Source organism: Clarias gariepinus, chromosome 2 (genome assembly GCF_024256425.1).
Source record: "Clarias gariepinus isolate MV-2021 ecotype Netherlands chromosome 2, CGAR_prim_01v2, whole genome shotgun sequence".
Taxonomy (NCBI): Eukaryota; Metazoa; Chordata; class Actinopteri; order Siluriformes; family Clariidae; genus Clarias; species Clarias gariepinus.
In genome coordinates, this window is record NC_071101.1 from 16,610,213 (window position 1) to 16,631,073 (window position 20,861).

Sequence of the window (20,861 nt, forward strand, 5' to 3'; positions counted from 1 at the left end):
TAAGTATTGATCTTTTTTCATGAGAGACACTTTCATCATGGTGCTTGATGGTTTTTGCAGATGCATTTGACAATACTATTCTTGCGAGAACTACTCTAAAGCAGCTGACCTTATTTTATTTTATTTATTTTACAGTTATGTTACACATGATTGTGTGAATTTTACAGCTTGCCATTCGCATTTGGCAAATATTTAGTCGCACCGTATTGAATAAAAGTGCATAACTTTTATGTTTAATATATTTGTGTACCTCAATATATTGGACAGAGAGTGCCGCTGTTGTGCTTCTAAGGGACTATAGATTCCTAGTTCGTTCCGGGGAAGTAAGAAGATTTCCTCGACGAATCGGAGAGGCAAGACACGAAAATGCATAAAGCTATTTGGTGAGATTGTTTTATAAATTTGTGCATCCGTAACATCAACTGTGGATATTTAAAACACCCCGTCTGGATACTGGAATATACCACTGGATGTACCTTAACCGTAAATATATGTCATGTATCTAAGGATCATGTCGGAGAGAACAATGGCGCAGCGAGTCTCGCTGTTTATTTCTGTCCTCTCTCTCACCGCAGTGCATGGTCAGGTCAGTTACTCAGTTCCCGAGGAATTGCCAAGAGGGTCTTTAGTCGGTAACATTGCTCACGATTTAGGTTTGGAATTAAAGAGATTGAAATTAGGTAAAGCTCGAATTTATAATGGAGAAAACACTGAATACATCGAGTTGAATACAGAAAGGGGATTGTTGCTTATCAAAGAGCGAATAGACCGAGAGGCTCTGTGTGGGCAGACAACGCCTTGTGCTCTGCATTTTCAAATCATTTTAGACAATCCGATGGAGTTTTTTAGTGTTACGGTAGAGGTCAACGATATTAATGATAATGCTCCACTTTTCAGTCAGACTGAAATCAAATTTGAAATAAGTGAGGCATCACTTACTGGAGCAAAGTTTGTTTTAGAGAGGGCCGTTGATAATGATGTTGGCATTAATGGTCTTCACAGCTATACCTTAAAACCAACAGACAATTTTGTCCTTAAACTGCACAGCGTATTAGGAGGTAGTACGAATGTTGAGATGGTGCTTGAAAACCCACTCGATCGAGAGAAGCAAGATCATATTTCACTAGTGTTGATTGCTGTTGATGGAGGCGAGAAACAAATGTCCGGTACGATGCAAATACAAATTACTGTATTGGATGCTAATGATAACGCACCAGTCTGTGTTCAGTCGGTGTATAAAACGAGTATCAGAGAACTTGCTCCAAAGGGAACAGTTTTGACTACAGTAAGTGCCGTCGATGCCGATGAAGGACAAAATGGAATGATCAGATATTATCTGTCAAACAGCATGGGCGCTGCAAATAATATTTTTGCAATAAATCACACTGATGGATTGTTGAAAGTTATCGGTGATATTGATTATGAAAAAATTAAATCGTTTGAGATTGATGTGGTGGCAAGAGACCAAGGTGGACACTTTGATACATGCAAAGTAATTGTAGAAGTCATTGACATAAACGACAATAGACCATTGATTAATATTATGTCGAAATCTGGTGAAATTAATGAAAACTCAAAAATGGGGACTGTCACTGCAATAATTAATGTTCAGGACGTAGATTCGAATGAAAATGGAAGAGTACAATGCAGAATCAATGAAAATATTCCATTCGTACTTAAATTTACATCGAATAATGTTTTCAGTCTGGTAACAGAGAGTGCTTTAGACCGGGAGAGCGAGTCTGAGTATACTATCATTGTAATGTGCGCTGATGAAGGATCTCCCTCCCTCTCCAGTAGCGTCACTATGTCTTTACAGGTATCAGATATAAATGATAATGCACCAGTCTTTGAGAAAAGCTCGTATCACGTCTATATTACAGAAAATAACCCACCAGGCCTTTCCATATTTACAGTCAAAGCCGGAGACTCTGACTCGAAACAAAATGCACGTGTTTCTTACATGCTGGAGGAGTCTTCGGTTAACGGAATGCCTGTTTCTTCTTACATGTCCGTCAGTCCTGATAGTGGAGTTATCTACGCAGAGCGTTCTTTCGATTACGAGCAACTTAAACAAATGTATTTCCGTGTCAAAGCGCAGGATGGAGGCAACCCGCCTCTTAGTAGTAATGTAAGTGTAAAACTTGTTGTTCAGGACCAGAATGACAACGCGCCTCAGATTCTGTATCCAGTACAAACTGGTGGCTCTGTGGTGGCTGAAATGGTTCCTCGTTCAGCAGAGGTGGGCTATCTAGTGACTAAAGTGGTGGCTGTGGATGTGGACTCTGGACAGAATGCCTGGCTCTCATATAAACTGCAGAAAGCGACAGACAGAGCGCTGTTTGAAGTGGGCGCACAGAATGGAGAAATAAGAACTGTGCGCCAAGTCACTGATAAAGATGCTGTGAAACAGAAACTCACTGTTATAGTGGAGGACAACGGACAGCCCTCTCGTTCAGCTACAGTCAATATTAACGTGGCTGTGGCGGACACTTTCCCTGAAATGCTCTCCGAGTTCACTGACTTTACGCATGACAAGGAATTAAACGACAACTTGACATTTTATCTCGTCCTGGCCTTGGCTGTAGTTTCATTCTTATTTATTGTCTCCATCATAACTATACTGTCAGTGAAATGCTACAGATGGAGACGTGAGCGGATGTTTTACAAATCTGGTGCCAATCTTCCAGTTATTCCGTATTTTCCACCTCTTTACGCAGATGTAGGGGGAACAGGAACTTTACAGCATATGTACAATTATGAAACTTACAAAACCACTGACTCCAGAAAGAGTGATTTGAAATTTCCTACTGAGAGCATCATTAGTCTGGACAACAGTGAAACACAGACACAGAGGGATCGTGCACAGAGGGAGAATCTGTCCATTGAGATGTCTTATGACAAGGTGAGCTTCATTTGTCAATGTTGGTGATCATTTTTTTTTTCTCGTAATATTTCGGTCATTTATTTCTTGCGTATTATGTGCATAGGCCATGTGTTTTAAAACTGAAATCTTTGTTAGGCATTCGGCATAAAGGGAGTTTGTTCTTCGCTGCCCATGGTGCTGAATTGAATATTATGCATGCTAGTACATTATCAGCATTTCTGTATAATATCCTTTTACATATCCTATTCCTTTTTTTTTTTACAATATTACTTTTACATATTATTATTCTCCTACTTTCAGAAGTGCATTTTTGCAGGCAAAAATTGCTGTTGCTTATCATCACTTATATTTTAGTTGCATAGGCGCTTAACAATTGTCGTTTTTGAAAAGCAGCTTTACAGAATTAAACAAATATGAATATAAATTAGAAACAAATATAAGAAAACATGCATAAATTATAATTATCAGTTTGCCGTTAATGAGCAACACTGATGAAAACACGAAAAAAACTTCAGGGGAAGCCATCCTCATTTGGGTGATATTAAATAGCCTAATATGACCATAAATCAGTCCCTGATAGATCTGTGTGCTATAAGAATGAAAGTTCAATATAGCGGGAAATCAGGTTAAACGTGTGCTTATACGAAAGACAACGCTGAATACATCGAGCTGAATAAAGAAAAGTGAGTGTTGCTTGTTTAAGAGAGTATAAAACAAAAGTCACTCTGTGGGCAGAAAACGCCTTGTGGTCTTCATTTTCAAATTACATAACAAAATCCCATAAAGTTGCGTCCGAGTTGTAATTATGAATATAAATGATAATGCTCCAAGTTTTAAAAACAACGAGAAACTATTCGAAATAAATGATTCTGCGATTGTTGGGTCGAAGCTTGTACCAAATAAAGCGTTAGAGTATTAGTTGAAGTAATAGCAAAATAGTATGCCCAACATTATACATTGGCGGTGCCAAACACTTTCCCTGAAGTGCTCCTCGAGTTCACTGGCTTTATGCACGATAAGATACAATGACACACGAATAAGTGTTGTACCAAGTGATTACTTATATCCACCCCTTTATGCAGACATATGGAGATCAGAAAATTTACAGCACATGCGCAGCTGTGAAGCTTACAGTAAGACTTAATTTAGAAACAGAGATTTTCAATACACCCGACCTCCTATTAAAAGCATCATTACGCTAAACAGCAGTGGAACACAGACTGTTACGAATACGCGTGTGAGAAAACCTACTGCTGCTTCTTTTGATCAGTCGAGGTCTGCCAATTTGCTACTTTGCTGAAAGATGAGCTTCTGTAAAACGGTAATTTGTTTAAGGACACTATTAATAAATAATTATCAAAAACATATACCGTATTCATCATTTTATTCATTTAAATAGTGATCATATTATTGCTTGTGCGTCTGTGTGTGTGTGTGTGTGTTTGCCTGTCTGTCTGTCTGTCTGTATGTATGTACGTCTTTGCTGTGTAAGTTGGTTAGTTAGATTAGTATCTAGTTCAGTTCCTTGCGAGTTAATGTAAAATGTTTTATTAGATGTTGCTCTATATTGTTACATTTTATTTTGTATAGCTTCCTTTATGTCTAACCTTCTAAACCCTGACACTTTCCTCTTAAATGCGATTGCATTGGAGTTTTAATATTTTGTCAGGTCCCTATTTAAACGTTCTCGTTAATGTTACAACTTTCTTGGAAGTTCGGGATCGGAAATTCTTTTTAGATTCTATCCGGTTTTATATTTATCATATCCCTGACTTTGTAATTATTCGTTATTCCTCTGCGTGCCGCTGTTGGTTAATTTGTGCTGATCTGGAAGAATAAAGACTCTCTCCTTTAGAGGCCCTACCCCACTAAATGGGAACACCTAATAGTAGTATCTAATGTTTGTCGAATGCGTATGGGCGGACTGCACTGCTGTTGTCTACGGGATTTTTTTTTATTTTGCTCTCTTAGGCTCATGTAACATTGTGCTAATATCTGAACAGGATTAAAATATGGATGGGACAAATCGCTACTCAGTGTGTATTTCAACATGGCGAGTGAAGCTTCTTGTTTTGTTTGCCTTTGTCAATGCCGTTGCGCACGGACAGGTCCGTTATTCTATTCCAGAGGAGATGAACAAGGGATCAGTGGTGGGAAATATCGTGCAGGATCTCGGTTTGGATGTAAAGAGACTAAAATCTGGCAGAGCACGGATCTTTACGGAGGACAGTCGTGAGTACATCGGTCTGAATGTGGATAAAGGCACTCTGATAGTGAGAGAGAGGATAGATAGAGAGGAGCTGTGCGCCCAAGTGTCTCCATGCTCTTTACATTTTCAGATCATTCTAGATAATCCGATGGAGTTGCATGGAATTGATGTAGAAATTTTAGATATAAACGATAATGCCCCTGCTTTTACTAAAAAGGAAATTATTTTTCAAATGATTGAATCAGCACTTCCCGGAGCTCGTTTTTCGCTAGACAGCGCTAAAGACCCTGATGTTGGTCAAAATTCACTCCAGACGTATAAACTTAATCCAACCGATTTTTTTAACCTTAAAATACCTTCACATTCTGATGGCACAAAGCTTGTTGAGATGATTTTACTGAAGCCGCTGGACAGGGAAAAGCAGCAGGAACACAAATTGGTGTTAACGGCGTTTGATGGGGGCAGTCCGCAAAAAACAAGCACGATAAAAATAAATGTTGTTGTTCTTGATGCAAATGACAACGCTCCAGTTTTCCCTGAATCTGTCTACAGAGTATCTTTAGCAGAAAACACTTCGAAAGGATCGATTGTTTTAAGAGTAAGTGCTACGGATGCTGATGAGGGAACAAATGGAGAAATAACGTATTCTTTTTCTCAAAGCAGTGATAGCATATCGGACCTGTTCGATATTAATAGTGTAACAGGCGATATTTCAGTGCGCGGTTTGTTGGATTTTGAGAAAATAAAAAAATATGATGTATATGTCGAAGCTACTGACAAGGGTGGATTAACAGACACAAGTAAGGTAGACATTGAAATTACAGATGTGAATGATAATGTTCCCGTCATAAGTATAATGTCTTTCTCAAATACGATTGCAGAAGACTCTCCTCTGGGGACAATGATAGCCATGATCAACATCAAAGATTTAGATTCAGGGAAAAACGGACAAGTTAAATGTACATTGGATTCAAGTCTTCCCTTCCAACTTAAATCGTCCTCATCCAGTATCTATCATCTAGTCAGTGACCAGCTTTTAGATCGCGAAAAGAGATCTGAGCACAACATTACGATCATAGCTGCGGATGAGGGTTCACCCTCTTTATCCACTAATAAAACACTAACACTTAAAATATCTGACGTGAACGACAACGCCCCTGTTTTCCAGCGTCACTCATACACCGCTTATGTGATGGAGAATAATTCACCTGGAGTGTCTATATTTGCAGTGACAGCAACTGACAGAGACTCTGGGAATAATGCGCGCATTTCTTATTTTTTAGAAGATCTTTCTGTCAACGGAGTTTCTGCTTCGTCTTATATTTCCGTTAACGCAGAGAGCGGAGAGATTCTCGCTATTCGATCTTTTGATTTCGAGCAAACAAAAGAGTTCAATATTCGCGTAAAAGCGCAGGACGGAGGCAACCCGCCTCTCAGCAGCAACGTGAGTGTGAGAATTATTATTCAGGACCAGAATGACAACGCGCCTCAGATTCTGTATCCAGTACAAACTGGTGGCTCTGTGGTGGCTGAAATGGTTCCTCGTTCAGCAGAGGTGGGCTATCTAGTGACTAAAGTGGTGGCTGTGGATGTGGACTCTGGACAGAATGCCTGGCTCTCATATAAACTGCAGAAAGCGACAGACAGGGCGCTGTTTGAAGTGGGCGCACAGAATGGAGAAATAAGAACTGTGCGCCAAGTCACTGATAAAGATGCTGTGAAACAGAAACTCACTGTTATAGTGGAGGACAACGGACAGCCCTCTCGTTCAGCTACAGTCAATATTAACGTGGCTGTGGCGGACACTTTCCCTGAAATGCTCTCCGAGTTCACTGACTTTACGCATGACAAGGAATTAAATGACAACTTGACATTTTATCTCGTGCTGGCCTTGGCTGTAGTTTCGTTTCTCTTTATTGTCTCCATCATCGCTATACTGTCAGTGAAATGCTACAGATGGAGACGTGAACGGATGTTTTACAAATCTGGTTCCAATCTCCCAGTTATTCCGTATTATCCACCTCTTTACGCAGATGTAGGGGGAACAGGAACTTTACAGCATATGCACAATTATGAAACCTACAGAACCGCTGACTCCAGAAAGAGTGATGTGAAATACGCCGGGACGTCAGAACAGGATATCGTGAGGTTGGACAACAGCCGAACCCAAACTCTGAGTCATGCTCAGACTGAGAAACTTATCAATTTTGGCGATCAGGTGAGATTTTAAAGTATTGTTGGAGTCGGATTTTATAAGATAATCGCATTTTAATGAATAATTATAATGTCAGTAAAGGTTTCCATGTTGTCCTGTCTAACAGTAGCTATTGGACGAAAGCAGTCACATAAAGTTAGGAAAACCAAAGTCGTGTTCTCTGCATTTTCCATGTAAAATGATGCTATTTAATTTTACAGTATAATAAACAATGCTTCGTAATGAGAAATCAAATAGAATTATTTCAATTAATTCTGTGCATAACGTGTGTTTTATTTGTACGCAACCTACTCAAAAATTTCCTCTGACTTTATGTGAATTCCAATGACCAGCACCCAGTTCTTCTTATGTGATGTTTGAAAAACATCGTAAACAGTTACGACTTAGAGAAACAAGTGGGTGACACGTGACGTTTCGGATAGAAACACTAATAATGTTGAAATGAATTTAGCAGGTAGGCTATGGTGCTACTGTAGAAGAAGAAAAACTTTATACTGTCGTTATGACACAGTAACCCCAGTAAATGTCTTTGGTCGTACCTGTAACAGTGTTTTTACAAATTATTACAGCTAACTCTTTACCCAGATAAATTCGATGAAGAGTTTGAATAAAAAATTGGCTCTTTCTACATCAGATCATTTTAAAAGGTGCTCCTCTTTGTATTGATGACAACGAAAGCCTGAAAAATAAATATTTCTGACCTTATTTGAGTGCAGAAATTGTATCTATTTTACTGTATTCTTTTGATCAGTTGTAACTCATTAATGCCAATCCTGGATTTCTAGTCCAGTTGTTTAGGTGATACTTTTAGTGCTCTCCAAATTAACTTAAAGACATACATTTAAACTATAATTTAAAAAAATATAATTATTTCGGGGAAGCATGTCCCTTAGCCCGTCTAAAGAGACTGGGACTCATGACCTCGAAATTTTAGTATCATTAGATTGACGTAATAGTCCTTGTATCCCATATCGAAAAGAAACTTGGAAACGTAACTAATTTCATTGTGAAAAAGGATTTCGTTGTGGTCCCATACTATCTTATTGAATAAATGTCACTTAACAATTTTTTTCCAACCCCGCTTTGTGCTCAGTTACAGAAATTTGCCTCTGTCCGTGGTGCTTAAATGCATTCTCATCTTGGTTCCTAAATGTCTGTTCTCATTTGTTTGGTGTAAGGACACTGAACTCGGACGGAGTTTGTTGATTTATTTTAATCGTGTAAAATTCCGGTTCAATTCTTTATGTGAAAGAGAGAATTCACTAACCTTAGAACGACAACAGAAACGCACTAACCTTTTTAATCCTCAAATTCTAGTGAACTCTCCGTAGCTGAGCCCAAATAGGCCGAGATACTATTCGGAACCAATAATGGCTTAAAGTTTTAAAAGCTTAATATTTGTATTTTGTAGGTGAATCAGATTTTCTTTTTCTTTGGAAAAACGAAGAAACTTTGCGAGAACTAAATTTTCCGACGTATCCATTCTGATATTTAAATATTACAAATGGTGACATACGTGAGGGATTTGCAGATCTAAATAGGAACTCTAAAATTGTTTTCGAGACTATTGCAGACTAGGAGTATTAAAATCACACAACACCTAGCACAGAGAGAAATTTCTTACTTTGAACAGCAATAGAGCACAAACAACCACACATGAACAAAGGTAAAATGATAGTGATGACTGAATTAAGCTAATTTAGTTTGGCATATATTGTAAGCGTGTTTCTTGTTCATAATTTTAAGTAACTAGTTTTTTGTTTTCCTTTTATTTGAACGAAAGTAATGTTGATGTTTAAGTCATAATTACAAAAATTACTTTTTGGGTGCAATATTCTTTTCAGGACTCTAAGTGCCGCTCTTGGTCAGGATGTGAAGATTTTAAATGTTCATTACTAGATCCTCCCTAGTGTTTTAACATAACGAAGAGTCTGCAGAATTTCTCATCATTTTAAAACAGACTGGCAAACAAACTCGGGTAGCGTTGTCTACCAATATTTTAAATACTACACTTATTTGAAAGATTATTTAAACGTAAACATTTTTTGCATAATCTTTGTTAGATGATAACGTTTAAAATATGGGCATTCCTTGTTCTCTTGACACCGGGAAAAGCTTTATGGTTTTGTGCCGTCGACTGGTTCATGTCGCTTTCTTTTGTTTTTTTGTCGCTCTTGCGCACGGACAAGTCCGTTATTCTATTCCAGAGGAGATGAACAAGGGATCAGTGGTGGGAAATATTGTGCAGGATCTCGGTTTGGATGTAAAGAGACTAAAATCTGGCAGAGCACGGATCTTTACGGAGGACAGTCGTGAGTACATCGGTCTGAATGTGGATAAAGGCACTCTGATAGTGAGAGAGAGGATAGATAGAGAGGAGCTGTGCGCTCAAGTGTCTCCATGCTCTTTACATTTTCAGATTATTCTAGATAATCCGATGGAGTTGCATGGAATTGATGTCGAAATATTAGATATTAATGATCACGCTCCGGTTTTTCCAAAAAAGGAAACTAGTATCGATATAGGTGAGCTAGCTCTGCCTGGTGCTCGATTTTCTTTAGACAATGCCCATGACCCCGATGTGGATTTAAATTCACTGCAGACATACACACTTAGTCTAAATGATCATTTTGCATTAAAGGAAGTAAATGGAAATGATGGGATAAAATATGTCGAGATGATTTTAAAAGCATCTCTTGACAGAGAACAACAAGAAAAGCATAGTTTGATTTTAACAGCGTTTGATGGAGGCAGCCCTCCTAAGTCTGGGACGGTCAAAATCTCTGTATCTGTTATGGATGTAAACGACAATGCTCCAGTATTTAGTCACCCTCTGTATAGAGCATCTTTATCGGAAAATTCACCAAAAGGCACATTTGTTGCAAGGGTGCATGCATCCGATAAAGACAAAGGAACAAATGGTGACGTGGTCTATTCTTTTTCATCTAGTTCTGGAAAAGCACTAGATTCATTCAGAATTGATGCTAACACGGGGGATATCACTGTCAACGATGACCTAGATTACGAGAAAATGAAGCAATTTCAGTTAACTGTTGAAGCAACAGATATGGGTGGCTTAAAGGACTCATGCAAAGTGACGATTGAATTGATCGATGTTAATGACAATGCTCCCGTAATTAGCGTAATTTCTTTCTATAATCCAGTCGCGGAAGACTCCGATCCGGAGACAGTGATAGCAATGCTTAATGTGAAAGACGCAGATTCAGGTAAAAACGGACAAGTGAAATGTTCTATTACTCCACCTTTGCCATTTAAAATAAAACAATCAACCACAAATTTTTACACCTTAGTAACGGATCAGGTTTTAGATAGAGAAATAACACAGGGATATAACATAACAATAATGGTTAGTGATGAAGGATCTCCATCTTTCTCTTCAAATAAAACACTAACGCTTAAAATATCTGATGTGAACGACAACGCCCCTGTTTTCCAGCGTCACTCATACACCGCTTATGTGATGGAGAATAATTCACCTGGAGTGTCTATATTTGCAGTGACAGCAACTGACAGAGACTCTGGGAATAATGCGCGCATTTCTTATTTTTTAGAAGATCTTTCTGTCAACGGAGTTTCTGCTTCGTCTTATATTTCCGTTAACGCAGAGAGCGGAGAGATTCTCGCTATTCGATCTTTTGATTTCGAGCAAACAAAAGAGTTCAATATTCGCGTAAAAGCGCAGGACGGAGGCAACCCGCCTCTCAGCAGCAACGTGAGTGTGAGAATTATTATTCAGGACCAGAATGACAACGCGCCTCAGATTCTGTATCCAGTACAAACTGGTGGCTCTGTGGTGGCTGAAATGGTTCCTCGTTCAGCAGAGGTGGGCTATCTAGTGACTAAAGTGGTGGCTGTGGATGTGGACTCTGGACAGAATGCCTGGCTCTCATATAAACTGCAGAAAGCGACAGACAGGGCGCTGTTTGAAGTGGGCGCACAGAATGGAGAAATAAGAACTGTGCGCCAAGTCACTGATAAAGATGCTGTGAAACAGAAACTCACTGTTATAGTGGAGGACAACGGACAGCCCTCTCGTTCAGCTACAGTCAATATTAACGTGGCTGTGGCGGACACTTTCCCTGAAATGCTCTCTGAGTTCACTGACTTTACGCATGACAAGGAATTAAATGACAACTTGACATTTTATCTCGTGCTGGCCTTGGCTGTAGTTTCGTTTCTCTTTATTGTCTCCATCATCGTTATACTGTCAGTGAAATGCTACAGATGGAGACGTGAGCGGATATTTTACAAATCTGGTTCCAATCTCCCAGTTATTCCGTATTATCCACCTCTTTACGCAGATGTAGGGGGAACAGGAACTTTACAGCATATGTACAATTATGAAACTTACAGAACCATTGACTCTGGAAAAAGTGATGTGAAATACGCCAGACCTCCTACTGAGAGCATCATTAGTCTGGACACCAGTGGAACACAGAGTCTTACGCATGCTAAGAAAAAACAACTGGCAAATGACCTTGAAGATCAGGTAAGATGTACGGCTTGATACGCTTTTGATGCTCATGAATACAGTTCAAGGCCTTATATTTGAACCTTAACAAATGCTGTATGTGTATTAACTAATTTGTAGATTTATTAACTTATTTTTTTAATGCAAATTCGTATTTCTGTTATTTCATAACACGCTGATGCTTTAAACAATTAATACATACAATATAACCTTAAAATAATAAATAAATCGTTTAATAGTATTGAAAAAAACTGTAGAATATAACGGTAAACACGCTAATAACTATTGCATTGATTTGTTAATAAAACAAAGGAACTGTACTATTGTCGTCTTTTCCCTGTAATATTTCTTTATTGCTCAGAGTGACGCTGTTGGTCAGGCTGTGCGAGAGTCGAGTGCTTATGTAGAGTTCCACCCTTCGTTTGTGACACAACACATACTACAATTTTTTTTTCATTTGTAGCTGTGTATCTCATATGCGTGGAAACAGAAAAGCGCTGCGGCTGCGTATATCACATAATTACTTATTCTATTTCATAGTAACGAACATTTATATATAGAGATGGACTGCAGAATTTTAAATATGGGATTGTTTTGTTCTGTCTACGCCTGGAAAAGCGATTCATTCTTTGGGGTATTTTTGTGGTCGGTCCGGTTTTTGACCTTATTTCCCTTTTTCACGGCCGTTGCGCACGGGCAGGTCCGTTATTCTATTCCAGAGGAGATGAATAAGGGATCAGTGGTGGGAAATATTGTGCAGGATCTCGGTTTGGATGTAAAGAGACTGAAATCTGGCAGAGCACGGATCTTTACGGAGGACAGTCGTGAGTACATCGGTCTGAATGTGGATAAAGGCACTCTGATAGTGAGAGAGAGGATAGATAGAGAGGAGCTGTGCGCTCAAGTGTCTCCATGCTCTTTACATTTTCAGATTATTCTAGATAATCCGATGGAGCTTTATCAAATTGATATAGAAATTTTGGATATTAATGATAATGCTCCAATTTTTGCGAGAAGAGACATCGCTTTTCAAATAAGTGAGATGGCTCTCTCTGGGGCTAAATTTTCTTTAGATAGCGCACATGACCCGGATGTAGGAGTCAATTCGCTTCAGAGATACACACTGTACCCAACAGAACATTTTGCTTTAAAAGAATTGACTGACAATAATGGATTAAAACACGTAGAAATGGTTTTGCAGAAATCTTTAGACAGAGAGAATCAAGAAGAACACAAGTTAACTTTAACAGCATTTGATGGCGGGAGCCCCCAAAAATCTGGTACTGTAAAGATAAGTGTTTCAGTTGTGGATGCCAATGATAATGCGCCAGTTTTTACTTTGCCTTTATATAGAGTCACCCTATTTGAAAATTCACCGAAGGGCACGCATGTGACGACAGTGTCTGCTACTGATAAAGACCAAGGCCCAAATGGAAAAGTGACTTATACATTTTCTCAAAGCTCTGGAAAAAACTTGAATTTGTTTGATATTGATTCTGAAACGGGTGATATTACTGTTAACGGTGAACTCGACTTTGAAAAAGCAAGACATTTTCAAATTAATGTCGAAGCAACAGACAATGGAGGCTTGACAGATTCATCTAAAGTGGCGATTGAAATAGCTGATGTTAATGACAACGCACCGGTCATTAGCATCATTTCATTTTCTAATACAATTCCTGAGAATTCCACACCCGACACGATAATAGCAATGCTGAATATTAAGGATTTAGATACGGGGCGAAATGGAAATGTGAAATGTACGACAGCTCAAGACGCGCCATTCAAAATCAAACCTACTTCAATAAATTTCTACAGCTTAGTCACTGCAGAATATTTAGATCGGGAAAAAATACCTGTATACAATATAACGATCACAGCTACAGATGAAGGATCTCCATCTTTATCCACTAATAAAACACTAACACTTAAAATATCTGATGTGAACGACAACGCCCCTGTTTTCCAGCGTCACTCATACACCGCTTATGTGATGGAGAATAATTCACCTGGAGTGTCTATATTTGCAGTGACAGCAACTGACAGAGACTCTGGGAATAATGCGCGCATTTCTTATTTTTTAGAAGATCTTTTTGTCAACGGAGTTTCTGCTTCGTCTTATATTTCCGTTAACGCAGAGAGCGGAGAGATTCTCGCTATTCGATCTTTTGATTACGAGCAAACAAAAGAGTTCAATATTCGCGTAAAAGCGCAGGACGGAGGCAACCCGCCTCTCAGCAGCAACGTGAGTGTGAGAATTATTATTCAGGACCAGAATGACAACGCGCCTCAGATTCTGTATCCAGTACAAACTGGTGGCTCTGTGGTGGCTGAAATGGTTCCTCGTTCAGCAGAGGTGGGCTATCTAGTGACTAAAGTGGTGGCTGTGGATGTGGACTCTGGACAGAATGCCTGGCTCTCATATAAACTGCAGAAAGCGACAGACAGGGCGCTGTTTGAAGTGGGCGCACAGAATGGAGAAATAAGAACTGTGCGCCAAGTCACTGATAAAGATGCTGTGAAACAGAAACTCACTGTTATAGTGGAGGACAACGGACAGCCCTCTCGTTCAGCTACAGTCAATATTAACGTGGCTGTGGCGGACACTTTCCCTGAAATGCTCTCCGAGTTCACTGACTTTACGCATGACAAGGAATTAAACGACAACTTGACTTTTTATCTCGTGCTGGCCTTGGCTGTAGTTTCGTTTCTCTTTATTGTCTCCATCATCGCTATACTGTCAGTGAAATGCTACAGATGGAGACGTGAACGGATGTTTTACAAATCTGGTTCCAATCTCCCAGTTATTCCGTATTATCCACCTCTTTACGCAGATGTAGGGGGAACAGGAACTTTACAGCATATGTACAATTATGAAACTTACAGAACCACTGACTCTCGAAAGAGTGATGTGAAATACGCCAGACCTCCTACTGAGAGCATCATTAGTCTGGACAGCAGTGGAACCCAAACTCGTACACATGCTCACATGGAAAAAACGTGTAAAGACTATGATGAGGTGAGAGCTGTATTACAAACCTATCTATCTATCTATCTATCTATCTATCTATCTATCTATCTATCTATCCTTTGAGCGATATTTGTATGTGTTTGTTGATCACATGTAATATTTCATACGTGCTCTAAGTGACGCTGTTGGTCAGGCTGTGTGGATTCTAAAACCATATTTAGACCCTACCCAATGTTCTGACTGCATGCAGTCGGGATTTCTATTTAGTCTGGACTGTCTCTCGATTACTTAGGCAGCGCCAGAAACCTTTCACCATTTTATAGTATATATTTGTACTAAAATTAATCCTTAGGTTTGTTTGTTTGTTTGTTTGTTTCCTTTTTGAAATATGGGAGACCTTTTTTCTTGCGATGCTCGGATAAGTGGCTCTACAGTCCGCGTTTCGACATGGCTGACAATGCTCCTGGTTGGACTTGCTTTTGTCATGGCCGTTGCGCACGGGCAGGTCCGTTATTCTATTCCAGAGGAGATGAACAAGGGATCAGTGGTGGGAAATATCGTGCAGGATCTCGGTTTGGATGTAAAGAGACTGAAATCTGGCAGAGCACGGATCTTTACGGAGGACAGTCGTGAGTACATCGGTCTGAATGTGGATAAAGGCACTCTGATAGTGAGAGAGAGGATAGATAGAGAGGAGCTGTGCGCTCAAGTGTCTCCATGCTCTTTACATTTTCAGATTATTATAGAAAATCCAATGGAGCTCCATAGATTTGACGTGGAAATACTGGACATCAATGATCATGCACCTGCCTTCGACCGAAAAAAAATAATTATTGATGTCCCCGAATCTACTGCCCGTGGGTCACTCTTTTCTTTAGACAGTGCGCATGATCCCGATGTCGGGCTGAATACACTGCAGAGATACTCCCTTAATCCTACGAATAATTTTAGTTTAAAAGAATTGACTCGGAATGATGGCACTAAATATGTTGAGATGGTTTTAGAAACACCTTTAGACAGAGAGCAACAAGAGACACATAATTTAATTTTGACAGCATTTGATGGTGGCACTCCTCAAAAATCTGGAACAGTTAAGATAACCGTCAATGTTCTTGATGTAAATGACAATTCTCCTGTGTTCAGTCAGCCAATATATCGAGTATCTTTGTCAGAAAATATTCCCAAAGATAGTTTAGTAGTTTCAGTCAGTGCTACTGACGACGACAAAGGATCTTATGGAGAGGTTACATATTCATTTTCACAAAGCACCGGAAGAGAGGCCATGGATTTGTTTACCATTAATTCGGACACAGGTGAAATAAAGGTAAAATCTTCCTTAGATTTCGAAAAGACCAAGCAACATGAACTTGATCTTAAAGTGATGGATAAGGGCGGACTAACAGGTACCAGTAAACTGCTGATTGAAATTACAGATGTCAATGACAATCCTCCTGTTATCAGTGTTATCTCATTTTCTAATCCGATCCCTGAAGATTCCCCACACGACTTTACAGTAGCGATGTTTAACATTAAAGACTTAGACTCGGGTAAAAACGGACAAATTAAATGCACAGTGAATTTAGATCTTCCATTTCAAATCAAATCGGCTTCCTCTAATTTTTACAGTTTAGTCACTAATCGTGTTTTAGATCGTGAAATGTTTTCTGAATACAATATAACGATCACAGCTACAGATGAAGGATCTCCATCTTTATCCACTAATAAAACACTAACACTTAAAATATCTGATGTGAACGACAACGCCCCTGTTTTCCAGCGTCACTCATACACCGCTTATGTGATGGAGAATAATTCACCTGGAGTGTCTATATTTGCAGTGACAGCAACTGACAGAGACTCTGGGAATAATGCGCGCATTTCTTATTTTTTAGAAGATCTTTTTGTCAACGGAGTTTCTGCTTCGTCTTATATTTCCGTTAACGCAGAGAGCGGAGAGATTCTCGCTATTCGATCTTTTGATTTCGAGCAAACAAAAGAGTTCAATATTCGCGTAAAAGCGCAGGACGGAGGCAACCCGCCTCTCAGCAGCAACGTGAGTGTGAGAATTATTATTCAGGACCAGAATGACAACGCGCCTCAGATTCTGTATCCAGTACAAACTGGTGGCTCTGTGGTGGCTGAAATGGTTCCTCGTTCAGCAGAGGTGGGCTATCTAGTGACTAAAGTGGTGGCTGTGGATGTGGACTCTGGACAGAATGCCTGGCTCTCATATAAACTGCAGAAAGCGACAGACAGGGCGCTGTTTGAAGTGGGCGCACAGAATGGAGAGATAAGAACTGTGCGCCAAGTCACTGATAAAGATGCTGTGAAACAGAAACTCACTGTTATAGTGGAGGACAACGGACAGCCCTCTCGTTCAGCTACAGTCAATATTAACGTGGCTGTGGCGGACACTTTCCCTGAAATGCTCTCCGAGTTCACTGACTTTACGCATGACAAGGAATTAAACGACAACTTGACATTTTATCTCGTGCTGGCCTTGGCTGTAGTTTCGTTTCTCTTTATTGTCTCCATCATCGCTATACTGTCAGTGAAATGCTACAGATGGAGACGTGAGCGGATGTTTTACAAATCTGGTTCCAATCTCCCAGTTATTCCGTATTATCCACCTCTTTACGCAGATGTAGGGGGAACAGGAACTTTACAGCATATGTACAATTATGAAACTTACAGAACCACTGACTCTCGAAAGAGTGATGTGAAATACGCCAGACCTCCTACTGAGAGCATCATTAGTCTGGACACCAGTGGAACACAGACAATCCAGCATGGGCAAATTTTTAACGCTGGTAACAACTGTCATGAGGTGAGCCCTACTGCTAAAAATATCTCTTTGCAAGCATGTTTCCTTTTTATTTTTCGTTTCACTCTTTCTTATGCATGCATATGATTTGTCATTAAATCTGTCCTGTTCTGTCTGTAATACGTTTAGATGCAGATATTTTGCATATGATTTTATTTTTAAAATTATAAAATGCCATAAATTATGGCATTTTATAAATTATGGCATTTTATGATTTTAAATGTGAAACGGATATAGTATGATTGCTGTTGTTACCTGGAGTTTCGGAAACATTGGGTATAAAAAAAGATGTTACAGCTAGTTTTTTATAATTGAAACCCAAGGAACCAACAGCACTCTTACTATATCCATTTTACATTTAAAATCATAAAATGCCATAATTTATTTTAATCTATCTATCTATCTATCTATCTATCTATCTATCATGATTTCCATTCTTTTTTCAACGAGTGGCTTTTGTTACCAGTTGTACTATTTCTTTAATGCTCTGAGTGACGCTGTTGGTCAGGGTTACAGCTTTTAAACTGCTTGTTATAAGATCCACCCATGTATAATGTTTGCATCCAGCCTGGATTTCATTAATGCGACTATTTTTGAGTGTAAGAGCCAGTGTGGACGTATTTCCCTTTTTGTATGTTGCTGCATTATTGATATGGTTAAATCGCTTTGAATGTTTTTTTTTAATCGTGTGTAGCAGTGTTTAAGGTATGGGTCGCATTTGGTCTATCGATGTTTGGATAAGTGGCTCTGCTGTCCGTGCTTCGACATGGATGACAACGCTATTCTTTGGAATTGCTTTTGTCGTGGCCGTTGCGGACGGACAGGTCCGTTATTCTATTCCAGAGGAGATGAACAAGGGATCAGTGGTGGGAAATATCGTGCAGGATCTCGGTTTGGATGTAAAGAGACTGAAATCTGGCAGAGCACGGATCTTTACGGAGGACAGTCGTGAGTACATCGGTCTGAATGTGGATAAAGGCACTCTGATAGTGAGAGAGAGGATAGATAGAGAGGAGCTGTGCGCTCAAGTGTCTCCATGCTCTTTACATTTTCAGATTATTCTAGATAATCCAGTGGAGTTACATAGAATTGATGTGGAAATACTGGATATCAATGATCATGCACCTGCTTTTGACAGAAAAGAAATTAGCATTGAAATAACGGAATCTTTTGCCCCTGGCGCACGGTTTTCTTTACAAAATGCTCATGATCCCGACGTTGGAAGTAATGCACTGCAGAGATACACTCTGAATCCAGCGGATCAATTTACTTTAAAAGAATTAACTCTTAGCGACGGCAGCAAATATTTTGAGATGGTTTTAAAAACACCATTAGACAGAGAGCAACAGGAAGAGCATCAGTTAATTTTGACAGCATTTGATGGTGCCACTCCTCAAAAGTCTGGAACTGTTAAGATAACTGTCACTGTTCTTGATGCAAATGACAATTCTCCTGTGTTCAGTCAGCCAATATACCGAGTGTCTTTGTCAGAAAATATTCCGAAAGATAGTTTAGTAGTTACAGTCAGTGCTACTGACCAGGACAAAGGATCCAATGGAGAGGTAACATATTCGTTTTCACAAAGCACCGGTAAAGAGACAATTGAAATGTTCAACATTCATTCCGACACTGGGGAAATAAAAGTAAAAGGGGTTCTCGATTATGAAAAATCTAAACAGTATGAAATGAATGTTGAGGCAAAAGACAGAGGCGGACAAACTGATACATGTAAATTGTTCGTTGAAATTACTGATGTTAATGATAATTCCCCTGTTATCAGTGTTATATCATTTTCAAACCCGATTCCGGAAGATTCTGTCAGAGATAGTGTTGTTGCGATCCTGAATATTAAAGACTTAGACTCGGGTAAAAACGGACAAATTAAATGCACAGTGAATTTAGATCTGCCATTTCGCATCAAAGCGACATCCTCTAACTTCTATAGTTTAATTGCAGACCGTATTTTAGATCGTGAGGAAAGATCTGAATACAATATAACGATCACAGCTACAGATGAAGGATCTCCATCTTTATCCACTAATAAAACACTGACGCTTAAAATATCTGATGTGAACGACAACGCCCCTGTTTTCCAGCGTCACTCATACACCGCTTATGTGATGGAGAATAATTCACCTGGAGTGTCTATATTTGCAGTGACAGCAACTGACAGAGACTCTGGGAATAATGCGCGCATTTCTTATTTTTTAGAAGATCTTTCTGTCAACGGAGTTTCTGCTTCGTCTTATATTTCCGTTAACGCAGAGAGCGGAGAGATTCTCGCTGTTCGATCTTTTGATTACGAGCAAACAAAAGAGTTCAATATTCGCGTAAAAGCGCAGGACGGAGGCAACCCGCCTCTCAGCAGCAACGTAAGTGTGAGAATTATTATTCAGGACCAGAATGACAACGCGCCTCAGATTCTGTATCCAGTACAAACTGGTGGCTCTGTGGTGGCTGAAATGGTTCCTCGTTCAGCAGAGGTGGGCTATCTAGTGACTAAAGTGGTGGCTGTGGATGTGGACTCTGGACAGAATGCCTGGCTCTCATATAAACTGCAGAAAGCGACAGACAGGGCGCTGTTTGAAGTGGGCGCACAGAATGGAGAAATAAGAACTGTGCGCCAAGTCACTGATAAAGATGCTGTGAAACAGAAACTCACTGTTATAGTGGAGGACAACGGACAGCCCTCTCGTTCAGCTACAGTCAATATTAACGTGGCTGTGGCGGACACTTTCCCTGAAATGCTCTCCGAGTTCACTGACTTAACGCATGAAAAGGAATTAAGCGACAACTTGACATTTTATCTCGTGCTGGCCTTGGCTGTAGTTTCGTTTCTCTTTATTGTCTCCATCATCGCTATACTGTCAGTGAAATGCTACAGATGGAGACGTGAGCGGATGTTTTACAAATCTGGTGCCAATCTCCCAGTTATTCCGTATTATCCACCTCTTTACGCAGATGTAGGGGGAACAGGAACTTTACAGCATATGTACAATTATGAAACTTACAGAACCACTGACTCCAGAAAGAGTGATGTGAAATACGCCAGACCTCCTACTGAGAGTTGCATTAAGAGCAGTGGAACACTGACAAACACGCAGGCGCAGATTGGAACCACTTCTTCCGAATTTACTGAGGTGAGGCGAGACAAATAGCTGCTGTGACAAGTTTTTTCCTGTTTGCATGCCTTTACGAAGCCCTTGCGTGCATCACATTAATCACATGATTGCACTGCTGGCTATAAAAAGTTTATCATATAC

General features: G+C 39.7%; 2 protein-coding genes across 13 annotated transcripts in view; both read left to right on the plus strand.

The window, feature by feature from the left end:
* Positions 1-20,861, plus strand: part of LOC128543731 (protocadherin gamma-A11-like) — a 75,334-nt gene that overhangs the window by 2,637 nt on the left and 51,836 nt on the right. For 2 of the 12 annotated variants that reach the window (XM_053513975.1, XM_053513978.1), the window contains exon 1: positions 379-2,905. The exons of 2 other annotated variants lie outside the window; for them this stretch is intronic. In XM_053513975.1, the coding sequence (XP_053369950.1) occupies positions 497-2,905 (2,409 nt within the window). In that variant the 5' untranslated portion in view covers positions 379-496. Of the gene's footprint in view, positions 1-378; positions 2,906-4,799; positions 7,315-11,633; positions 11,651-12,280; positions 14,823-15,074; positions 17,602-18,211; positions 20,739-20,861 lie in introns of those variants that run through there. 8 more of the 12 variants (XM_053513973.1, XM_053513974.1, XM_053513959.1 and 5 more) reach the window with 5 other exon arrangements.
* LOC128543989 (protocadherin gamma-A11-like) lies at positions 9,291-11,839 on the plus strand. The gene has a single exon (XM_053513985.1). The coding sequence runs from the start codon at positions 9,392-9,394 to the stop codon at positions 11,837-11,839; it is 2,448 nt and encodes an 815-aa protein (XP_053369960.1). The 5' UTR covers positions 9,291-9,391.